Raw genomic sequence first — 24,767 nt, 5'->3', positions numbered from 1 at the left:
ATCAAATAAAATGAAGAATAAAAAAGAAGAGTTCATCACCTCTATATAAAATTATTTTATACATTTTATTATAAAAAAAAATATATTTAACAAGATAAAACTATATTAGAGTATAAACAGTAATAACACAAATAGAAATTATAATTTTTTTGAACGTATCACTAAAATATTTTAACAAAATAACTTTACAATAATTTATATATAATAAAGTCAGTAGAAATTACACTTTATTCGAATACAACACTGGTGCAAATTAATAAACAAAACAAATTATCAGTCTTTTTTAATTATATTAATTTTGAGAATGATTTCACTTACAAACTTAGACTTATATGATTAACAAATCTGGTTTCATAATTAATCCACAATACAATAACAAAATTAAATTACAATACAAATTATGAAATATTTAAAAAACAGATTACATTAGAAAAATTATACGAATCATTAGTAATATACATCTACTCAAATACTCCTTTCTCCTGACAGCTTAAGTATGAAAAAATAATAAACTAAAAAAATATTCTTCAGAAAATAGTATCTCTGGAACTCATTAATAGATAAAAATTAACTGAAACACAAACTTAAAAAAAATCATAAATTTTTTTAAACATTAAAAAAATGTAATAAACAAAACAATGTGTATGGATTGTGCATGTGGAGTATTCGCAAAATTTCATTAAATATTTAATTACACAAATGAAATTAAGCTATTTATTTATCTATAACATTTACTAGTGCTGATACTGCACAATCACAACTTCCTAAATATATGTTATACTTAAAGACTTAGCAAAAAAAAAAAATTAATAAAAAATGTAACTTAATGGTACTTCAGCAGAGTTTATACGAATCATTAACTTTTAATAATAATATAATTTAAGGCTCCCCTTAAATTATATTTTACCATGATTTTGGGTAAAATAATAAAATTTTGTATTTTTTTTTATAATTTTAACTTCCCGCTTTACAGAGAGCCATCATTTATCTTTGAGAAATGAGTTTTAACCAAGATATTGTATTTTTAGTAAATCGTTCACAGTCATTGTGTTTTTCAACTTGTACAAGAACTGATATATTTTTGGCTGTTATTTTCTTTTTTCACTTTTTAAAGGGTTTTTGTGTGTTATGAAATGTTTGGATTACTGTTTAGCAACTAAACATGATATACATTTTATTTTAACGGTGTTTTTTGCAGTATAGAAGAAAGTGAGGTTAGAAAATAGTTTGACAATTACTTCGGTGAAAAAGTATATTGAAGTTTATAATTTTTATTTTAAATATAAGCAAACCAAAACGATTATTTAAAAAGAAGAAAGAGTATCTAGGAAGAAAAACAGTTAGTATCTGTGTGTATATATATATATATATATATATATATATACAGGTTGTCTGGGTGAAAGGTATCCAAAAGTAAAGGCCTATATATAGAAAACCATCTGTTGGAATTTCTTAAATGTAGGCTCAATCGACATTAAATATCTCCCAAAAGATAGATTAATTAGATAGATTTGTTCGGTACATACTCAAGGTCAGCAGAATACACATGTGTAGATGAGCCGACTCACAATCCAGTTGTAGTCAGTCGAGATGTAGATCCCAAAACAGACGGTTTAGTGCATGCATTGGTTAGCAGTTTTAATCAGTTGCATGTGTTCAAGGGCTTGTATGAACTGAATGGAATATTGATTTCTTACATTCAAATCTATTAGTACTTATTGAAAGTTCACTAACCAAAGCATGCACTGAACCTTCTGGTGTGGGGTCTACACATTGTGCCTGATTACTACTGAAAAGAATTGCATTGTGAGTTGGCTTGCATGCACAAGCGTGTGTGTGTATATATATATATATATATAAATAATTAAATTGTGTTCTGTGATCTAATACTAACCATAATACATCTTATGAAGGCTCATTTGCTATTAGGTAATGAAGCAAATGTTATGCTAAACGGATAGCAGAATGATTCAAATTGTGGCTGTCACTGCCGTGGCACTAAGCATCAAGATTTGTTGCACCACCTGTACTATCCTCAATTTAGTTAATAATAATAATAATAATAATAATAATGCTACTATTGTTATTTTACTAAATGGTTATTTGTAATGCAAAAAAAAAAATCACAAAATTATAAAAATAACTAAAAAATTGTGGAAGTATTTAATTCAGTTTATATGTAACATCAATATAAACATAAAAAGAAAACTAAATACAAAAAAGCACTGCTTAACAGAAACCAATAAAGATAATTACTATATAACTAAGTGCATAATTATAATGTGCATTTTATATAAAAAAATGAATATCTAGTATAAAGGAACAATAAACATGAGTTCTTCAACAAAACACTACATTTTGGGGCTATTCTACTCCTACTCGGATTTGGTGTGTTTACTAGATATAATGGGTAGTAGCTTTTGTTTATTTACATATTGCATTAAAAAATAAGAATTTTTATTTTCCATAAATAAGTAATTAGATAGCATTATACAAGGAAGTAGAATAAGCTGTTATTTGTGCATTTCTTAGAGCACTGTTAATTCATGTTTGTATGTTGATTGGTTGAATTACTACAGTGTTTATTTAATTACGATTGATATCAATGCGTTTTAGCGAGAAAATTTTATGATGATGCAATAAGTGTAAAAAAACTAGTATGATAGTGGAAAATAATGAAAATCTGTTTAGCTGAATGAAAAACAATCAATGGCATATCCAAATTGTGGCCAAACAGAGCACATTCCATTGCAACAGTGTATATTCAAAAACAGAAAAAGGATTTTCCTACTTGTATCAAACAGCTCCTCTGAATTTTACTGCTGTAGCTAGATCAGTATGAGAACAGCTTCTACAGTTATTTCAGATCTATAAAAAGCATTGTTGGTAAAAAATAGAACATTTAATTACCTGTTACTGTAAGCTGAACTTTGTTACTTCATAAACACAAGCATGTACTCTGAACATGGAAAATATGTGGGGAAGATGAAAAACAAAAAATATATGGCAAAAATGCTAGCCACTTGAGCAAATTTATATGACATAGTTAAAAAATTATGGTTAAGATGAGTTTTAAGAGATATTAAGGAGTAGTTCACGATTCATACTGCCAGTAAAAGTTATGTGTGATAAAACACTAAGCATACAATAATCCTAAAGTATCAAAAATTCTCATCACGTATAATAAACATTAAAAATATGATAAAATAAAAATAATATTATTGACTATTAACTTAACGATTACATAATATAACCAGGAACTACTTTTATTTCAAACAGTTGACTTGTAATAATGGAACAGATTTAATATAACATATATTAATAAAACTTCTGCAGCATTAACACATTTACAGAGTAATTAATAATGGATTAATGCTTAAGAAAACTAAACGAAATAAAAATCAATTGTCAAGCAAACAATAATATTTTTACTATACCATGTAATAACACATTATTTTGTTAAGGGTTAACAACTCATTAATTTCTTAACCTCAAAATTAGAAAAATATTTTTGTTACATAATTATTTAGAACACTGTGAATGATAAAAAAATAATAAGAAAGCATTTCCAAAAGTTAAAAAAAAAGTTATTTTAATCCTTCTCAAAATAAAACAATCATAAATACATATTACTAACTACCTGTTTCCCCTCTGAAATTAGCAATTATAAAAACTACAAAAAACTAATTCAGGTAGTATATAGTTTACAATGTTTCATCATTATAAATTATCACAGCAGAGTTATAATCTATTACCTATGAATACTTTAAACTCTAATAAAATTTCAATAGTGGAATAAAACGTGAAAATCTGATGAATAAAATCTAACTCATAAGGACATATATCTATAAAAAAAACTTCATTTTTAAAATAAAAACATAAAAATATTGGAAGTCATTTACGGAGGATATTTACTTATGTAAATTTTGAACTCTGAAATTAATTTAAAATTATAGAAACATTGTGCTTAAGTCTTATCAAAATAAGAATCATACCATACAATCCAACAACTGTTATTATTATTGTTGTTACTATGAAAGTAAGTAATTTAATAATTTAAAGACTAAATAATATAATGTGCTTGGAATTATATAATTACTCCACAAGTCATGATCAGCTTTCTCCAGCCATAAAACAAAAAATAATTAAATTTCTTACAGCATATCATCTACTTAGTTTAGGGAAAATATGATTCCAGAAATATGTTATTACTGGTCACATTTTTAAAAAAAGTTTTTAATAACGATTATTCATCTATCATGCAAACAAAATATTTAGAAAAATACATATAACACAATTGTAATTAAAAAAAAATAATAATAATATAATGAAAATAAATGAAACTGATTACATACAAAGAGGAAACAATAATACTATTTATAAAAAAAAAGGTTATATGGCTGTAATTATAACAGGACATTATTACTTAGTTCTAAATAAATATTATAGATTCAAGGTTTATGGTAGACTCCAAGAAGTGCTTTGCAATTTGGACAAAAATGATTCACCGAATGAAATGATCCAATACAGTATGGCAAGCAAGAACAGCACCAACAACTACAGAAAAAAGAAAAGAATTGCTTTTGATAATAATACACAACAATACATAAGAATGTTTAACAATTGAAGTAAATAAAAAATTAAAACATTAAGACTATATAATGCATAAAACATCATTAAGTGTAAGGAAACAGAATGCCTTAAATCATAATACAAAAATGTAGCAAACACAAAATGTTTATAAAAAGTAGTCAAATTTTTTTCCAGTGAAATAGTCAAAACAACAACATTTGTTTAACATGTTCACTGCAGTACGGGGTATATATGTCCCATACTGCGTCGTCTGTGATGCGGCTGAGAATGAAATAATGCTCCTCAGCTGTGTGTTGAGTGTTTAACCTCGATTATTTTTATGACCCATATACATCCTGTATCACAGTGAAGTAATAACACTGCTATATGGAGTGCGGATTCTCTTAATTTATTTCCAGTAAAATTATTATTTTTATCTGTAGTTTATTCAACAAACAATATTTTTAAAATTATAGGTTTAGTAATCTAATATAAATTAGTCATATAGTCATATTAGTCATTATCTAATATAAATTAGTCACATATAATTATCTCATTACGCATTATAATTGTGATATAATTTCATATGAATGACTGATGTTTGTTTTTTGCTGAGGAACAAAAACTAAAACTTTATAGTTTTTCTCATAATTTTCAATATTCTTATTATGATTTAATTTTTATATCGTATATGTTTATCAAATATATTTATATTTTTTATCACTTACGGAACATTAACACAAAATAAATTATTAGTAAGTCATTATTATGAATCATTATTTTTAAATTCTATATTTTTTTATGATTGAATACTATATTTTTCTTTTGTTGTGTAGTAGTAAACATTAATTTTTATTTTAAAAATATCTAAGGCTATCCAAATTGTAAGTCATATATATATATATACAAAACTTTATAAATAATCTTATTTCATGTTATTTTTCAAGAATTCAAATGATATTAATTTTAATTCCAATGTGAACAAAGTTACATTTTGTTGCTATTCAGTTATCTTGTTTATCAATTTTGTGTTGTTTTTTCCAGTAATGCTTACCCAATTTTCCTGGATATAATTAGTGCGTTACATATATTTTTGGGCAGTTGAAAATTTGTTAAAATATTTAAGGGGTTAACTTTTGTGTTTATATTACAGTAAAATATTGTTTTATAACATATAATGAAATAAATAAACTGTAAAATAGTTTCTTCAAAAATTAACTTTTGACTACATTTTATAATTTATTTTTCCTTAAAAACCAATTTTACGCCATAATATATATTTAGATAACCGTTTTAAAGTAGTCCCACTAAAAATACATAAATTGTTGTATTGCATAAAGGTGAGATAAAAATTTGACATTTTAATACAAAACATGCATAAAATTCAGTTTGCTTGTAATTCAACACAAGACGCTGGATAGACAAACTGTTTCTGCTGGAAGTAGGACATAATTCTACCAATACAATGTACACATATTGTTTGACCTCAATAAAACTATATATTTTATGGCTAGGAAGATTTACAAAAGCATTAGTGTACAGGACAAATGGACCTCTTAACGCAGGTAGTGAGAAAATGGTATAGGTCATATATGCCCCGTAATGCAGGATAGCAACACAAGCTATTTAGGCCACCATAGCGAACATGTTAATAGATATTTGCACAAATATTCATCAGATCTTCCTAAATCTTAACTTTTATGTATATATGAAAAGGAATGTTTGTTTGTCACATTCATTCATCTGATGCGATAAAACTTAGGTGAGTTGTTGTGAGCATGCCCATGAAGGTTTCTGAATTAGTCTGAACCCACTAGGTAGTGCTGGGGTCGATATATTTTGAAAAATTGTATTTATGGTCTAATTTGGCTCACATTCAGAAGATGTGTTACTTATATGGAAAGAAATACATCTGCAAATAATGGATTTGGTAGATGGCGCTGAGGTTGAAATATTTGGAAAAAGGAATTTATGGTCCGATTTGGCTCATATTCAGAATATACATTAGTTAAGTGAAAAAAAAATTTTTGCTAGGTTGCGCCAGTGTCATTTATGAAACAAACAAATATACAAACAGACTTTCTTCTTCTACATATATAAAAGACAATGTTCGTGTATGTGTGTCCACTGTAGACTAAAAAACTACTAGACTGATTTATATGTGGAAAAAGGGAAAAAGTGAAAGGTTAAATTTTGTGAAGTTCTGTAATGTTCAGTTTTTTAATTTTTTATCAAACTTTCAATTGTGTTCATTTAATCCATATATATACTCAAATCTAGCAATAGCAAAGCATTGCCAGGTCTGCTAGTAAGGTATAAAAAAATAAATAATTTATATAAATTACAGTTATATGAACTTCATTAAGCATGCCAAAAAATAGCAAAACCATGTTACTATTTATTTTTTTATTTTTAAAAGAGAAACCTTTAGGAAAAAAATACCCTGAAAAACATAAGTTTTTTATGTTGTCATTTATTATTACATAAACTTTCTTCTTTACTATCACATGGTACATCTTACAAATTCCATAAATTTTTCAAAATATTTTGCATTTCCATCATTGCTTCATGAAAATTACTATATCCTCTATCACTTTTGCATAAATAATATTGCAACATACATACCTTTTGATTAAGCATAAAACATTTTTGTGAAATTACTATAGTGAATTAAAGCCAGTATACATAGCGTATGGATATAAACAAAAATCCTTAAAATTGAATATACATATTCTGTACAAAAGTTCCAGGACTAAGGCTCTAAAAATAACTAAAATTGGAAAAAAGGGTTTATTTGTACTTAGGCTTCTACACAGTCATCCTTTCAATCTTATACAACATTTAGATAAGTTATAAAGGTAGCCTAAACTCCTAGAAATTTTTTAGAATCACCTTTAGGATGCTTGTAACATTTTCTATTATAGTGTCTATAGACTCACATTACTTCCGCTTCACGGGTATCTTGACTTTAGGAAAGTGAAATATTCTGCAAGGGCTATATCTGCAAGTATGGAGGGTGGTTCAGCACTGCCACCTGTCGTTTAGCCAAAAATTGCCATACAATGGCGGCTGTCTGAGCTAATGCATTGTTGTTAAGCAGGAACCTATCTTATCTTTATGAAAATCCGGTTGTATATGACAAATTCAGTTCAATGAATTCAGGGCATCTTGGTAGACAGCATTCAGTAATTCATCCATGCATTTAATGAATGCATCGCTACAGCCAGTTACCGGCCTTCCCTTGTCTTCTAATGAAATCTGACAATCAAGAAAATGAATAACCCACTCATACACATGCGAAAGAGACATGGCTTCTTTGCCATGCAATTGTTTTATTATTTCAAAATGTTTCTGTAACACTGTTTCAAGCAAAAAAAAAATTTCATGTTCACACATTGTTCCATATTTATTAAAATTCTGACAACAGGCACAAAAATACTTTCATAAAAATAGATATACAACATAAATCACTAACCCAAACTGAATGATCTTTGATTGTATTGTTCACATTGCATTTTTTGACAAGTTACAACCTCATCCTAAAGACTGTATCTCTTTAGTTCCTTTTTACAGCCTCCATCCTGAAATTTTTTGTACAGATTGTGTATCTAATCTTCTTTAAAACCACCATTTATATGAGCCCACTTTAGTTTTTAACCAGGTGTTTGTAAATTGGAATCAACATCCATAGTTTCATCACTTATTTTTCCAGACAAAATATTGTGGTATTGCTTGAACTTTCCCATTACCAAGAACCTTTAAAACTCAGAAACTCTTAAATTTTTTCGCAAAGAATTCAGTTTTTACCTTTATAACTGAGATGTTTACTAGAATATTTTGAACTCCTAGTTTGGCTAAACCACTGCAAAAATCCTTATAATTTTTTTCAAATTCTGGTCTACGAATTCTTTTCAATTTACTCCTCCCATTACCAAAAGCTTTAATCGTTATCCCCATTTTTCCATATGGTGCTATAGATGAAGTAGGTAAATTAAATTTTTTGCAGATATCAACTCGTTTAATATCCCTTTCTAACTTGCCAATTACATTATTCTTTTTGTCCAAAGACAATATTTTTTGTTCAAGACAAACATATGAAAATATTCTTAAGCAAAATATTATTTAAACACAACTAACTCAAGAATTGCATGCCATTTATCTTTTTTTTACTCTGGTACATGGAAAAGAAAGAAAGTTTTTTTTAATCTTAAAATGAAAGGCAATAATTGCAGAAAATTAGTAATGATCATAAACTAAAAAGCTTCAGATTTCTTATGATTGATGGATCACAATCCATCAAGTAATAATGAAGATTGTAGAATATCACCTTATTACCCAAAAATATAGGTAGGCCTTTTTATAAAAGAATAGATTAAAAATTTGTTTAAAATTACTGAGCTGTCATTTCAAAGTACTATATTTAAAATAACCTTTATAATTAACGATTTAAGATTTTACAACCTACTGTAATGAAGACAAATGTAATCATACAGAATTACTACCCGCAAAACTCTTGGTAAAATTGTCCCTGATAACATGCTAATTGTTTTTATTAATGTAATAAATGTTGAATGTTTTTATTATTAAATCACTATATCTAACTTTTAACTTATTAACAAATATGTTACTAGAAAATATAAGCATCTTCAGTAGACTGTCACCATTACAGAGAGATAATGGAATTTTATCCATAGAAGTAAAATATATTCAATAATACACAATATATTAAAACCATTAAACACTACTACTAAAGAGGGACTGCCATTACAAAGGAGCCGCAATAGTGATATTTCATTATAAAATTCTCTGTTAAAATAAATCGAAACAAAATTAGCAAATGTACTCTAAAAAAAATATAATAAAAAGGTGAATTACACTTACAATATGAGGCAAAGCAGTAAACAAGTCAAATGAGCACTGCAATGAGTAACAGATTTTGTTTTAGTCTTGATATGAGCTTCACAGTGTGGACACACAGTTGTCAATGGTTGAGTACCAACTGGCAACTGTCCGACAAAAATTCTCCTATTCTGTACTACAACTTCTGCTTGCGGTTGAGTAGGCGGCTCCATCATTTGAGGATATATTTGTTGTGGAGGTGGTTGAGCTGAAAATAAAAAATAAGACTTTTCTGAACAATCTTATCATAAAAGATGATGGATCTCATGGTAATAATATGTTACAAATTATCAAATATTCCAGCTTATCTGATGAAGACGACCTCACTGTAGTTCTAAAGTTAACTCACATTTGCTGATGTATAAGTATCAATAAAACAAGATTTCAGTGTGTAAATCAACAAAGATGCTGCTTAGAAATCAAATGTCTTTATTGTAACTATGATTCATATGACCAAATTCACCTAAATAACAGATCAACAGTAATTTCTTTGTTAGTGTTAACTTGCTGAAAAATAATATAAATTCATATTGGTTAGTTAACTAACTTCTACGTACCTATATTTTCATGAAGAACTGATTTTAATTTTTTACCCCTCTCCATTGAACCCCAAATTACTAACGAGTCCGCTTGACGCTTAAGAATGTAAGAATAGGTTCCAACAAATTTTAAGTGTCAATATGAAAATATAGGTGGATGAAGATTCATGTTTTTTTTTTTAATTTTATTATTGTAAATATTAAATTTACAAAGCTACAAACTCATGTTTATAGGTGAGGCATGAAGTCAAAAGTCCAGTTTATATTTGATTGATCCTTGAATGTTTGTTCCATTTATGTCATTGAGGAAACAACTTTTGACTATTATTTGAATTCAGAATATTTTATTCTCCTCAGATTTTAGATACAACAAGGCTATGGGAACAGTGATAATCTTTCAGTAAGATGAAGCAAACACAACCCTGCCAATCAAGAGTCGAATTGCTCAAGATGTATTCAGTGACAGGTTCCCTGATAGTAGAATTGGGAGAGCTGATCCTGTTACCTGGACTGCAAGAAGTCCAGACTTAACTCAATTTGTTTCAAGAGCCCAAATTAAAAGCATTAGTCCATTCAAAAAAATGTACTACCTACAAAACTTGAGAAAAATAATCATTGCTATTAAAGCATGTAATCAAATTAAAAACAAGCTTGTAAAACTTGATATGCTATGCTAAAACTTTGAAATGTATAAACTTGATATGACAGGCTTGTAAAACAAGATATGATCAGTTGCATGTAATTTGAAGAAAATTAAATATATGGCGAGTTGTTTTCATAAATTTTGAAAACAAAGACAACTTGAATGGTCTGAAATCAAAGAAATTACACATGCATTAATTTTCCTTCCATTTCAGTTAATTATTGATTAAATCCTATTTACCGAAATGTACAAATTAGTGAGAACATGTATATAATTACTATTATTGAATGGTTTGTAATCAGGATGCTGCTAGTCACTATTCAATTATGCATTATTACATCAAAAACTGGTAAGTTTTGTTTTGACAGCGGATTTACTTATTTGAGCTATTGTGTTTCTATAACAATTTATAATTTAATCCTTCCACATCATCATAAAAAAGTTTAATATAGAAAATTATACAGTGTAACAAAGCATGCGGAAATAGATTAAATCACATTTTATTTATCTTTAAAGGATTAAAAATAAAAAGAACATTTCATTAAATAATGTAATGGGACTTGAATGCAATTTTGATAAATATAAGTTAAGACACTAATTTAATAAAATATTTATAGCTGAATTATTGATTACTGGATATCTATGTCAATTATTTTTAGAAGATAAAAAACACAAAAAATAAACATAGGAAAATAATTACTGATCACTGATTAATTTTTAATTTAATTACATAAGAAAAAAATAGTTTTTTTATCTTATTTTGTCGATCAGTATAAATAATGATAAGAAAAATCGACTTATAACTACAGTTTTTATATTGTCAAAAACACATTACACTTTACATCGTTAAAAACACATTACTTCACACAAATTCATGATAATATAAAATAAATTTATAATCCCATTAACAACACATGAAAAAGAAAAAAACACCCTTTATTTGTGTAATATATTATCAATCTAGTAAATCAGCTATGATGAATAATACATAAAGGTTTGATAACAGAAAATGGTTTGCTACAAATGTGCCTCACTTTAGCACCAGATAGTTTGTTCCCAATAGACGGAAAGTGCAGTGCTAATTCCTAACCCTTTTTTTTCCTGTTTAGCCTCCGGTAACTACCGTTTAGATAATTCTTCAGAGGATGAATGAGGATGATATGTATGAGTGTAAATGAAGTGTAGTCTTGTACATTCTCAGTTCAACCATTCCTGAGATTCCACCAAAGAACACCGGTATCCACGATCTAGTATTCAAATCCATGTAAAAATAACTGGCTTTACTAGGACTTGAACACTGTAACTCTCGACTTTCCAAATCAGCTGATTTGGGAAGACGCGTTAACCACTAGACCAACCCGCTGGGTTTCTAATTCCTAACCTAAGGTGAATATTCTCTTTGTAATCTGTGATTTAATTAAACTGAGTTTTTTTTTCAGGAATAAAAGCTACATGTATAATAAAGAGAAAACATTAAAAAAGCAGGCTAACTGTAATCATGCATCATCATCATCACTTACAGGATTTATATTTATAATGCAAAAAAAAATAATGATCTAACAGGCCAATTTTACAAACTGAGAACTTGTTCTAATTTTTAATTAGAATAGAGCCTCAAGTGATTATATACTTCAGATGGAAATATGAGTCTATAAAATATACATCCCACTTTTATACGCTTCTTTATAATTGCCTTGCCTACCAATTTGATTCTAAAATCAGACTTTTTTGTTTCCACTTATTTTCAAGGATTCCACTTATTTTCAGAGGTCGCATAAAAGTCCAAACTAGTGGCTGAGGTGCCTACTTCACAGCCAGACCTTTTATTCCTATTCCTTATTTACATATCTATCTAAAGCTAATTAATTAACGCTCGTATACAAATCTACAAAATTCAATAGCTCTGCCAGTCAAGAACAATAGAGTTCTGTAGAACAATACTACTGGTACTTGTATGTTTAATTAACATTCACTGTAAGTGAACCACTTTTAGTTGGAAATTAACAAAAAGGAAACATAAATATCAGTGAAAGATAAATAAAAATTCATAAAACTAAATGACCTATGTTCTTAAATGAATTTACTCCCTTTCAAAGTTCAATGTACAATGCTATATGTAAAAAATTATGATTGGAGATGCACACAAATTCAAAATCATGAAATATAAAGACGATGTAAACATAAACATATAAACAAACTCCTGAAACATAACATAATTAGATCAGTAAGAAGAGCTAACCACATGCAGTCAATAAAAATTCACAAACAAAATTTGAAAAGCTATAAACCTTTTAAAAACTATTTTTAAATGTAAAAAAAAGTAAATTACCATAAAATAACTGTTGTTGATAAGCAGCTGCTGATGCACTAGGGTGAACCCCAGCTTGTTGAATCTGTACATCTTGCATCTGAGGATTGTAGGGGGGAGGATTGTATGGAGGTGGTTTAAATTCATCATCATATGCAGGTGGAGCAGTTGGTGCAGGCATTGTTTCAGGTTCTTCTGACATCAACGGTTTATTCATCTTTTGAAAAAAAATATATACACACACACACACATACATATATGTATAAAAGTAACAGTAAAAATAATAAGTTTAACCTTTTTTTATTTATCAATGAAAACCTACCACAAAATTAAAATTTGCTTTTGCAATATAGCTCGTGAAAACAATAGCTGAAGAAGGACTGTATATCTACACTTTAATTCCTAGAAATGTCCATGATGCAATTTCCTTTAATGTTTAAGTACCCAACTCCTAAATCTTTGAGAAATGTCAAATAAATGAATAGATACTTACAATAGCATCTATAACATTAATAAAATAAAGTAATTCAATAAATCTTCATTATTATTGTTATCGATATTACTAAATACTAGTAAATTAGAATTACAAGAAAATTTATTATAATTAATCCTTCCAGAAATTTATTAAACATTACACAACATGACAAAACATCCTTTATAGTTCAACACCTTCTGTACGTTTATATAATCACTGGATCTGACTGGAAGGAAGTTCAATGTTGCAGTTATTAGAGCTTTTTAGTAGTCCAAGTTACAACCTACAAGCCTCAGTTAATCTAAGAGATATTTTGTATACTTCTACCTTCTGGTTTATTATAATCTGGTTCTGTCCTTAGTAAAACATAAAACCTGATATAATAGATCAGAATGCAAGTCGGGTTGAAAGAAATTTTAAAAATGTATTTCTCTTGTTGTTCCTTATGCAGAATCTTATTCTCTAAGTGAACATGCCTACTAGTTTCAAGAGACTGTTGATATAATTTATAGGATTTCCTTAAATAATGCCTACAGTTTTTTAAATGATCCTTAAAAAAAAGTTAATGCTGCTGGAAACTGACATAGAATAATTAATTATATTTTACACAGTTATTTTAACACAAGTTCATTTCTAATTTACTAGATAATTTTTATGTATAGGTTTTAATCTATAGATAGAATTATTATTATTATAAAAAGAAATTATTATAATTTGACAATTTATGAATATTTCCCACCTACACAGTACAGGAAACGTTTTATTGGACATTGGGCTTGTGTGCTCTGTTGATCCTGATAGCTAAGTTGCTCTCAGAATAAAAATAGTGACCCTATTGGCTTAACTAGGAATAGGGTCTCCCAAGCCAGCCAGGATGAAAGTTAGGAACCAGGCTAGGAAGTACTTTAAGTATCATTTCTTTCCCATTCTTCGTACAGTTGATGTGTAGGGAGAAGACACAAAATAGTATTACCTAATAATGTATCTTTCCAAGTTTTTACTCTAAAGCCACAGCCTTCTTCTATTATACATTCTGATGGTAAAAACTGCTTTATGTTTGGATATCTCAACATAAAAAATGTAGCTATGGCTATCAGCTCTAGAAAGAAGCCATCAAAAGATGGAAAGAAGTTATGAACATGCACATGGAATGTTAGGATATTTCTGCACGTAAGAAAATTTAAAGAGATGAAAATAAATGGAATGGATACAATTTGATTAATGAAGAGAGATTGGAGTAAAAGGGTGAAGTTAACAGCTATGATGTAACAATATATTATTCTGGAAATAAAAATGGAAGAAATGGTGTAGGAATCATCCCAAACATAAGAAATAACAAGATGTGGACAAAAGATGATTTTTATCAATGACAGGATAATTTCTGCCATAGCAGTAATGGAACCGAAGGATCTGCTTTTAATCCACATAAACATGTCAACTAGTCAACTAGAGTATGAGGCGATTGAAGTAAAGAATGAAGAAACAACAGAGATTATGAAAAAAAGGATGAAGATTGTAGTAAGATAATAGGAAGTTTAAATGCTATACTAAGAGAAAGCCACGGAATGAAAGAGAAAAAAAGGTTTATAGAGTTTAATAGAGAAAACAAAATGATCATAACAATACAAATGGAAATGACCGGAAATGAAAATAGACATCAAACTGACAAGGCAAAAGAAAGATTCAAGGAAACTATTAAAAAATATACAGATAGCTTGGGAGCTGAAATAAATAGCACACATATAGTTTTCCCTGCAGAAATAAAATTATGTTAAGGAGAGTGAATAGAGCAAACAAAACAATATATGGAATCTGGAACAAATATTAACTGAAAAACAAATACTAGAGATTTTAGCTCAAATATTAAAGGAAAAAATATAAAAACAATAGGGTTAATGAATTTTTTTTTGTGATCATGAGAGATGACATAAATACAACAGTAGAATAAACTGCCTTCATTAAGGGAAGAATAATAAAGAACCCATGGATGATTTAAAAAATGGATAACAGAAGAGACTCTAACAAGTAGGATGAAAAAGTTAACAGGCTGTACAGAAAATTGAACAATGAATTATTAAGAGTAATACAAAAAGCAGAAAAAATGAAAAAATAAAATAATTATGAATATTTTCTAAACTTTTTTATAATAGAAATAAAACCTGTCTTTTCATTAAAGACATTTAATTTTGGAAAAGGTATACACAGCTGAACAAACCTAAACTGAAACTCTGTTTTTTAAAAACTATCAATATATTATATTAACATATGATTAATTATATTTTACGGTGTTATGCTGTCCCAACAGCTAACATAATTTATTCTTTAATGAATAATTTTGAATAGTTCAACCAATTGGAGATTTTAGGTAGACAGGAAGAACTTGGATTGGCCAGTCGATTGAAATTATTGAGGAAATAAGGAAGTTTAGCAGAAAACTTGAAGCGTCTACTATCTGTTCCAATTGCACCTCTCTGATGGAACACATACAGATTCTGAAGGAGGATTTGCATCTCATCTTCATTCTTACACAATTCAGTCAGTGCTAAAACATCTCGTGTACTTAACAGCACTGCAGAACAATTTCATTAAGTAGAGAGAACATTTCTGCCAAATTTTATAATGATTGTTGAAGCAAATTTTCTCTTAAGCCATTTCATTAATCAAAAAATTATACGTTTCAAGAAACAAAAATCAACATGTAGTTTTACAGAAGACTGTTGAATTGTGCTTCTCTGTTATGGCATACTGGCTGCGAAGATTATTAGATCTTACATTTTCAAGAACAATCATAGAATTAGTAAATGATAATACTTCATAATTTTTACTTCTACAACAGGAAATAGATGCCAATGTCTGGCTCCATTACGATTTTGCTACAGCTCATAAGGCAAGGGGAAACAATGGAAATTCTGAAACATAATCTCAAAAAAAAAAAAGAATGTAACATGTTATCATGTTACTTGGCCTGAACTAAAACCCTATGCTGTTTGCTATTTATACAAGCAATACCCACATCTTGTTCATCAAATGTCATTAAGTTTATGTGATTACATTTCAAAATTTTTTTGAAAGTTCAAAGTTTTGGTATCATAAACACTCATGTCATGTAGTAAAGTTTGTTAAAAATTTGATTCTGCATTAATATTAACTGTCAAAGATTTAGATGAAATGTAATGAAAATCCATAATCATTTTACTTGACGTTAGCGCTAACATTATTACTGTTTATAAATTTCCAATAGTTTTGATAAAAAATCATATTGTCTCCCATACTCAAAGAATGATTCACCGAAAATAAATTTACTTTTAAATCCAGTACATACAGAACACTAGTTAATGATGTTGAAACCTAGGCATGACCATTGTAACTCTAAATTTATTTTTCAGAACAAAGTTTCACAGATTATCATTTTTGTCCTTGCATCTTCATTTAGCCATGCACCATTTTCATTTTCTAATTTTGGTATCGAACCATCAACAATATCAAATAAACTCTACTTTTCAATATCAATTTTGTTTGAAATCTCCATGTAGTTCAATTACTGGCACCTTCAAATTTAATAACATTAATCATTGTACTCATTTCTTGTAACATTTTGCTGTATATTACTATTACACTCAAATTCGTTTGTACATATTAGCTTATCCACATTAAATGTAAAAATACGCTTTAACCTCATAGCCTATCCACATTAAATGTTAAAACACAGTTTAACCTCAGACACAATTTTCTTTGTCATATTATACAAAACTTTTGTTAAGCCACATTCTGAGTCCATAATATATTGAAAATGAAGTGAAATGTATACATACATTTAATGTGGTATGAACATTTAATTAATCTTATAAAAGAAAAGACAATAGTATAATAAACGTTTTATTTAGCCTTCGACTGTAAGCACCGATACTATATGTAAGCAACTCTTACACAACATAAAACAAGCTTGACATTCTGTACACATATATCATAATTTTATTTCCAACTTTTAACATTATTAAATTAAGAATTCATCATATTTCTATTTTTATTAAATAAATAGCCAGATTAGGATGTCTCCTAATGTTTTCCTATTTGGTGCTTGAGTGAATGATTAGTGGTACACCATTTGATAAACGTGATATTATAACTTTATTCTCTTAAAATAAATCTCAATCATTGCGGTAATAATCCTTTCTTCTTATTCAATTGACAGCTTAAGGCAACCAGTTAATATAATTTACTATATTTTATTTTTTTATTATTTTTATTTTAGACCATGGCAGACACCAGTGACCGATAAGTGTTTTTTTATCATATTAAGCATAACATGACATAAAACTCAAATTTACACATATCAAAATATTTGGTTTTTCATATTGACCCTGAAATCATAAATGGCCTGTTAAGCAAAAATAACAAAATAGCATCAGTGTTTTTCATTATCAAGTACTGAAGCCAAATGTGTGGTGCTAAATACAGCAACTAGTGAAGCCTGTTGGTTAAGAAATATTTTCTTTGATTTTGGTGTTTTTAAGATACATGAAAATTCTGTCTGTATGAGAATAATCAGTAAGTAATTTAAGTTGTGTACTCTCCTAAAAATCATACATGAATGAAACACATAAATATAAGACATTTCATCAGAGAAATGATTTGTTGACAGTACTGTTGTAAAAGTATAGGGTGTCCAGGCTAAAGGTATCCAAAAGTAATGGCCTGTATTTAGAAAACTAGTTGTAATCTCTTAAATGTAGGCTTAATCAACAAGAAATATCTCCAAGATTTGGTCTGTAAACTCTCAAGGTCAGCAGAATATGCAAGCCAACTCTCAATGCAACTGTAATCAGTCAAGATGTGGATCTCATAGCACAAGGTTTAGTGCATGCAGAGTTTCAATCAGTTATGTGTGTTCAACAACGTGTATGAACTGAATGGAATATTCATCATTCTACATTTGTTAAAGGGATACGACTTAACAGTGACTGGAAGCTTGGTTTCACAAAATGAAAGTCTCCAAAAGTTTCAGTTATTGACAAGACTGTGGATCAGGTATGCAATGCATTCACTGCCAGTCCTGTGAAGTCAATTAGGCAGGCTAATTATTAACTGCAAATTCCTCATTTCACTATTCATAAGTGGCTCCATTTGTGAGTGTACAAGTTACAACTCCATATGAACCAATTATTGCCACCTACAATACAAGTTTGTTGCAGAGATAATCCACCATGTTGAAAACAATCCTAATTATTTTGATACATTATTACTTAGTGACGAGGCAACCTTTTTCATACGTGTGGGAACGTTAAGACACAAGTGTTAAATTTGGGGTACTTAAAATATACTAATATTTATAAATATAAAGTAACTAAACTGAGTACTTTATTTAGAATTGCCCTGTACACATTTTTTTGTTTGGCTTCACTAAATTGTGGAGAAAGTTCTCTTAAATGTTTAAAGCCTTCACCTTCTTTATCCAGGGCTTTATAAAAATTTTATTAATCCTAATTTGATGTGAAACAAAGGAAAAAGAATATTCTCGGATTCAATGGAAGGGGTGTACAAGCATTTTGATAATTTGGTTCAGAATAAGTTCCCATTGGCCAGTACGTGTTTTATGAATTGCTGTCGTTCTGGTATTCAAATCACCAATATTTTTGTTACTAATGGCAAAAAAATTGCAAGATTTTTATCTTATATGTTTATTCTTTTTATAGCATCTGAGACAATTATTTTTTAATATTGTGTTTTGTCCAGGTCTTCCAGTTTACATTTTAACTTTTTTTAGCATTCTGATCCTTTTCCTAGATATTTTTGGAATGACCAGACTTTTCAACTTTGACATTTTGTTAAAGACATGAATGTGTCATCAGTGTAAATGAAATTTTGTTTTTATCAGTAGACAAGAAAGGGCTATACCAAAGTCAATGGTTTGGTTATGACTGCACAAAAAAGTCTCATTGGACCATTTTTTTTTCATAAACCCACGTAAGAGGACACGCATACCTCAATATGCTTGAGAACTTTGCTGTTCCTCAGATTCCTTGCAGGCTTCAGTTTCCAAGATGTTGCTCCACCACAATTTCATCAATATAATGATAACCACGTTCTTAAACAACACTTTCTCCAGATGTTGGATAGGACGAAGAGATCCAAATGCATGTCGACTTAGATCTACAGATATCACTCTTTTGGACTTTTTTGATTGGAGATTTATTAAAATGTGTGAGACCAAAGAATTGTTTGAGATTTGGATGATTTAAACAGAGAATTGATGATGCTGTTGGTCTAATAATGCTGCAGGTGCACCTGAACACCTGGCAAGAATTAGATTTTCTTTTACATGCTTACCAAGCAACAAAAGGTGCACACATTGAACTTGACTAACCTACATTAAAACTGGTGAGTTGCTGTGTCCATTAAAAAAAAATTATTAAATTATATTAACTGGGTGCCTTACACTGACACTTTTGGATACCTTTAGCTCAGACACCCTGTATATTAAAACAAGTGACCAGATTTATTTACAAAAGAAATTTTTGTAAAACTTAAAGATGATTAGATTTAGAGATTTCTTCATAATACATCATTCAATTGATTCCTTTTACAAATACTGGTTAGAATAATTTCATTGAGTGGGTGTATTGAAACTTGGCAATAAAATTATGATATATGTGTACAAAATGTTAACAGAGTCAAGCTCAAAATATGTAGTGTAAGAGTTGCAAATATTATTGGCGATACAAACAATGGCTAAAAATTTTATTGTATCATTGTATTCTCTTTTATAATATTAAATAAATGTTCATATCATATTAGTTACATTGTTTCATCTCATTTTCAATAAAAACAGAGGAATTATTATTCAAGTTGATTTTAAGGAATATTACTAATAAAATATGGTACTTGTTCATTATCTGACACGCATATTAGGTACATTTTATAAGAAAGCTATTGCAATGGGTACCATGATTCGATTTCAGGAAAATTTTGACATATCCCACATTTCACATTCCCCCAGACCCCAAAACCATCATCAGCTCAAAAGTTTATATATATATTTCACTTTCATGTGGACACAATAACTGCTGTAATTTTGCACCAATCACTTTCAAATTTTTCCTTCAAAGTAACTCTTCCCGAAATCTCAGTCAATCTGTTAACGGCCAAAATCAGACCATGGGGGTGGACATGACAGGGCTTTCTTGAAAAAAAAAACAACAAAATATTGCTATAACTTTCTTATTAAGTGAAATATCGAATTTGTTTAAAGTTCCTACTATTCTTTGAATAAGTTTAAAGTGGTCATAGTCCTCTGAACATTACCTAAAACTTTTCTTAGAAACAATTTTTGAAATGACCAACCCTTATGGCAAGGGATGACCAAAATGTTACTGAAATTGTAAGAAGATGGGGCTTGTTGTACGCTAAACATGAGTAACTTTTTTCGCGTGCAACCAGTGTTATATTGAGTAACTCTGAAGGTTTTCTTAACTTTAAGGTGGAAATCTTTTTTTATCCCCTACTTAGCACCGATGAAAACTACCTCTGCCTTCTGGCATGCTGAAAGGGATTTTTTTTTACATACAGTTCGATTATAAGAAATAATTACTGAATTTATTACTTAAAGTACCATAATTTGTATATTTAACATTAATTAGAAGAGGTCAGCAAGCGAAGCAAGCATAGGTTATGTTGATATATATATGATTTGTCAATACACAGAATCAATGTAATATAAAGAAACATAACCAAAGTACTAAAATATGATCTAAGACGAATGGATTTTGCTGGAAAATAAACTAGATCTGAAAGAATGCCTATATGAAAAGAAACGTGGAAAGTGTTAGGTATTTGTAAAAAAACACATTTAGAAAAGCTTATAAATAAAAATATTATACTTGTAATTAAAATAAAATTTAAATCAAATGAAATAAAACAATAGCAACAGAAAAACAAGATGAAATAAATTACTAATGTGAGCTGCTTAAAAGATAAAAGTTAAATGATAAAACTAAAGATGTTGCCATAATTTTGGAGGAAAACATCACCATACACATGATCTATTTCCTTATTTTATGAAATCAAATAACATACTTTCAACATAAAAATTAAGGTGATTCTACTTTAAAAATTAAAAATTCAATCTTGTTATATGAAGCCTTAAATGTACGACCAAAACCCATTTCCTCAATTACAAAAAACAACTTAACAGCTTTATAAAAACTGTCACCACCCTCATCTAATAAAAAGTAAGAAGTTATGACAAAAAAGAAATCACTGATAAAAAAAAGTCCCTATTTAATTTGGAATCAAATCTGGGCCTGACTGTATTTAGGCCAGTAATTTTAACATCTGAACTGCAGAGGGCAGAGGTTAAAATCATACCTGAAATTGTATTTGAATCCTGGAGGTACTACCACAACTTCTACCATCGAGTTCAATCAACAAAACTAGTCTCTCAGGCTGACTGGTAGACTTAGAAATAGACTAGGAGAAACCAAAACTATAATATCAAAGCATGAATAAATGTTTAAATGATGCAACTTACCTGAAGTCATCTTTAATTAAATTTATGTCCTTCCAAATTTGCTTTTAAGCACATTTGAAGTTTAAACATTTTTAGAACAAACTCAGTTTCTTGAAAGAAAATATTAAAAATATTAGCAATAATGAAAATATTTGGCAATAGTCAATATGCGAACAATCCGATCAGTATAATATAAACGTTATTAAGAATAAAGAAGCACAGCATTAATCTTATGATAAGGAAAATTTTAAACAGCAATACGCAGTACGAACAAGTAAGATAACAAAAAAAAACTGTTAATCAATTCCGATATAACACAAGTACATGCGCGTAAGGTAACCACACATAACATAACCTACCGATAACAAGTACGTTACCACACAAAAAATAACCGGCGAAACTACGGGAAAAAACACTTCCTTATAAACAAACACAACAATCATGTGCTTGTACTTCTTAGAAGAAACACAATAAACTAACTTCAGCTAACCAAAGTCAGTATTTGAAGTTAGTATTTTCCTTATACCTTATTACTAGCATGTTTAACAATAAAATACACTGTGTAAACTTACTTTAAATAAATACAATATTTATGAAAAAAGTTACCTTTTAAGTAAGTTATCTTATTTATTTGTAGTAAGTATATCTTGAATACAAAGAAAAATATTTCCAGAAATAAATACGAACAATATCAATGAATCACCAAATAGCTACCATAACACAAACAAAGAAACATCGGAAGTGAAACTTCTACGTAATCTAAAACGTAATCATCATCCCTACCATTCGTAAGAGAAAAATATGTTTCTAAATACAGCAACATAAAACATACAGGAAAGAAACTTTGATCATTGATGTAAAGGCCAGTTTCATCTAATATAAAATTATTATTATTAATTAAAGAAAGTAAATCGTAAGAAGTTTATACTTCATTAAATACAAATATTTCAGACGGATATATAGTAATAATGATGCCCTTTTAAGTTTTAAATTTAAGCGCTAATAATTAATCATGTGGTATTTCATGATAATTTTTGAAAAACCACTCTCTTCTGATAAGACTCCGTCTTTAGAAAGGTTTTCTTTTAATTATCATGAAATACCGCATGATAAGTTATAGTTAAGAAAAAGGTTTTCTTAACTCCGTTCAGAAGACTGTTTTGAAAGGATGAATACATGAGAAATTCATTTTGATTTAATGAAAGAAAAAATAATAAATCAATATAGCACAAGTAGAATAAGCTACTTAAAAAAAAAATCTATTTTTATGGAGTAAAGAAATCCATTCCACATCATCCATATGTTACTACTAATATAACTTAATTCTTTAGCAGGTGTGGATATGTCTTCTAAAACTTTTTGATCATTAATTACTTTTATTATGTACAAACTAACACAGGAAAATACCATTAAGATATTTATCTACAACTCACCTCAAAGGCTGGTTTGAACTTCATCATCAGCCCTCTCACACATACATTACATACTAGAAGGAACAGTTCCTGGACACTCTTAAGTTCACACTAGGTTTCATTTATTGAAGTTTTAAGTAGTGTAAAACTGATAATAATAGAAAAATGTATAAAGCTTGCACTGATGTTCTTTGTGTAGCTGGTAGTGTAAAAAGATATTTTGAAAAAGTGCATTCAAATCTCAGCTTCTCAACAGACGAAGAAAGAATAGAATATATTTTACAAAAGAAAAAACAGAACCATTCACAAACTAGTGTTTTAAAAACTTTTTTGATTCCAAAAATAACATTACAGCTGCTAGTTTTTTCAAGTAGCTATTGATTGCTCTTCATGAGCTGCTTGTCAACTTGAGTAGGATGTTATTTCTGTCAGATAATTTCTTTTTAATATTTAAGCAGTATTCTTACAGGATAATGTATGGTCTAAGGCAGTGGTGGCAAACTATGACCTGCGGGTCAGACAGTGATCCTCAAAGGCTTTTTAAGTAACCCATGCGTTGATTTTTATAAACGTATTTTTTATAACATAAAAGAGAGAACAGACAATTGGAAAAATATTAAAAAATTATAGTATAAATATCTAATGTTGAATTTATTAAAAAAAGATATTTCCAAGTGGACATTAACTAATTGATTTTCTACACCACTGTACTTGTGTATGACTCATGACAGTTGGTCATAAACTAAATAAAGACACATATATTTGTTGCATCGCAGAACAGGGATGTACCAGTTCAAAGTGTTGAACTAAATGGCAGCCTTGGTATATGCATCTAGAAGTGTTTAATAATTCAACTTATTATTATTTTTTTATTACTAGATTTTCTTATCTATATATGTATGTATATCAAGTAAGTTAAACAAATGATACAGGTTCCAGACCATATCAAACAGATAAATATGGTGTGATTGAAAAGAATAAAATGACTGTGTGTAATTTGTATTAAAAAAAAAATCACTTCATGTATGAACTGTGTAAAAAGACATTTTGACATTTTTTACAAAAGAAAAAACAGAATCATTCACAAATCAGTGTTTTAAAAACTTTTTTGATTCCTAAAATAACATTACAGCTGCTAGTTTTTTCAAGCAGCCATTGCATTGCTCACCATGGGAAACCTCTTTCAAATGGAGAGTTTGTAAAACAAGTGTTTTAGAATGTACTGCTACTTTGCATATTGTAAACAAAAAGACTTGATTATAAAGCAAATAAATGAATTACCAATAAGTCACAACACAATTAAAGATCAAGTAATACAATTAAAAATAAATATTTCTTCATAAATACTTAACAATTTAAAGTATACAGAAATATGTTCAAATGCTTTAGATGAGAGTAATGATGTAAATGGTT

At 28.6% G+C, this 24,767-nt stretch overlaps 1 protein-coding gene across 2 annotated transcripts; it reads right to left on the bottom strand.

Annotated features, from left to right (window-relative positions):
* On the bottom strand, positions 1-22,684 carry LOC142328598 (lipopolysaccharide-induced tumor necrosis factor-alpha factor homolog). Of its 2 annotated transcripts, none has more exons than XM_075372398.1 (4): positions 22,549-22,684; positions 12,983-13,178; positions 9,454-9,679; positions 1-4,557 (listed from the first exon to the last, which is right to left on the bottom strand). In XM_075372398.1, exons 2-4 carry the CDS (start codon positions 13,176-13,178, stop codon positions 4,452-4,454), a joined length of 528 nt encoding a protein of 175 aa, XP_075228513.1. In that variant the 5' UTR covers positions 22,549-22,684; the 3' UTR covers positions 1-4,451. The 2 variants fall into 2 exon arrangements, with proteins under 2 accessions (XP_075228513.1, XP_075228514.1); XM_075372399.1 differs by lacking the exon at positions 22,549-22,684 and adding an exon at positions 21,964-22,406.
* Between the last annotated feature and the right edge of the window lie 2,083 nt (positions 22,685-24,767).

Source organism: Lycorma delicatula, chromosome 8, assembly GCF_047948215.1.
Source record: "Lycorma delicatula isolate Av1 chromosome 8, ASM4794821v1, whole genome shotgun sequence".
NCBI lineage: Eukaryota > Metazoa > Arthropoda > Insecta > Hemiptera > Fulgoridae > Lycorma > Lycorma delicatula.
The sequence above is the reverse complement of the archived record's forward strand: the minus strand, read 5'-3'. Positions and strand labels throughout refer to the sequence as shown.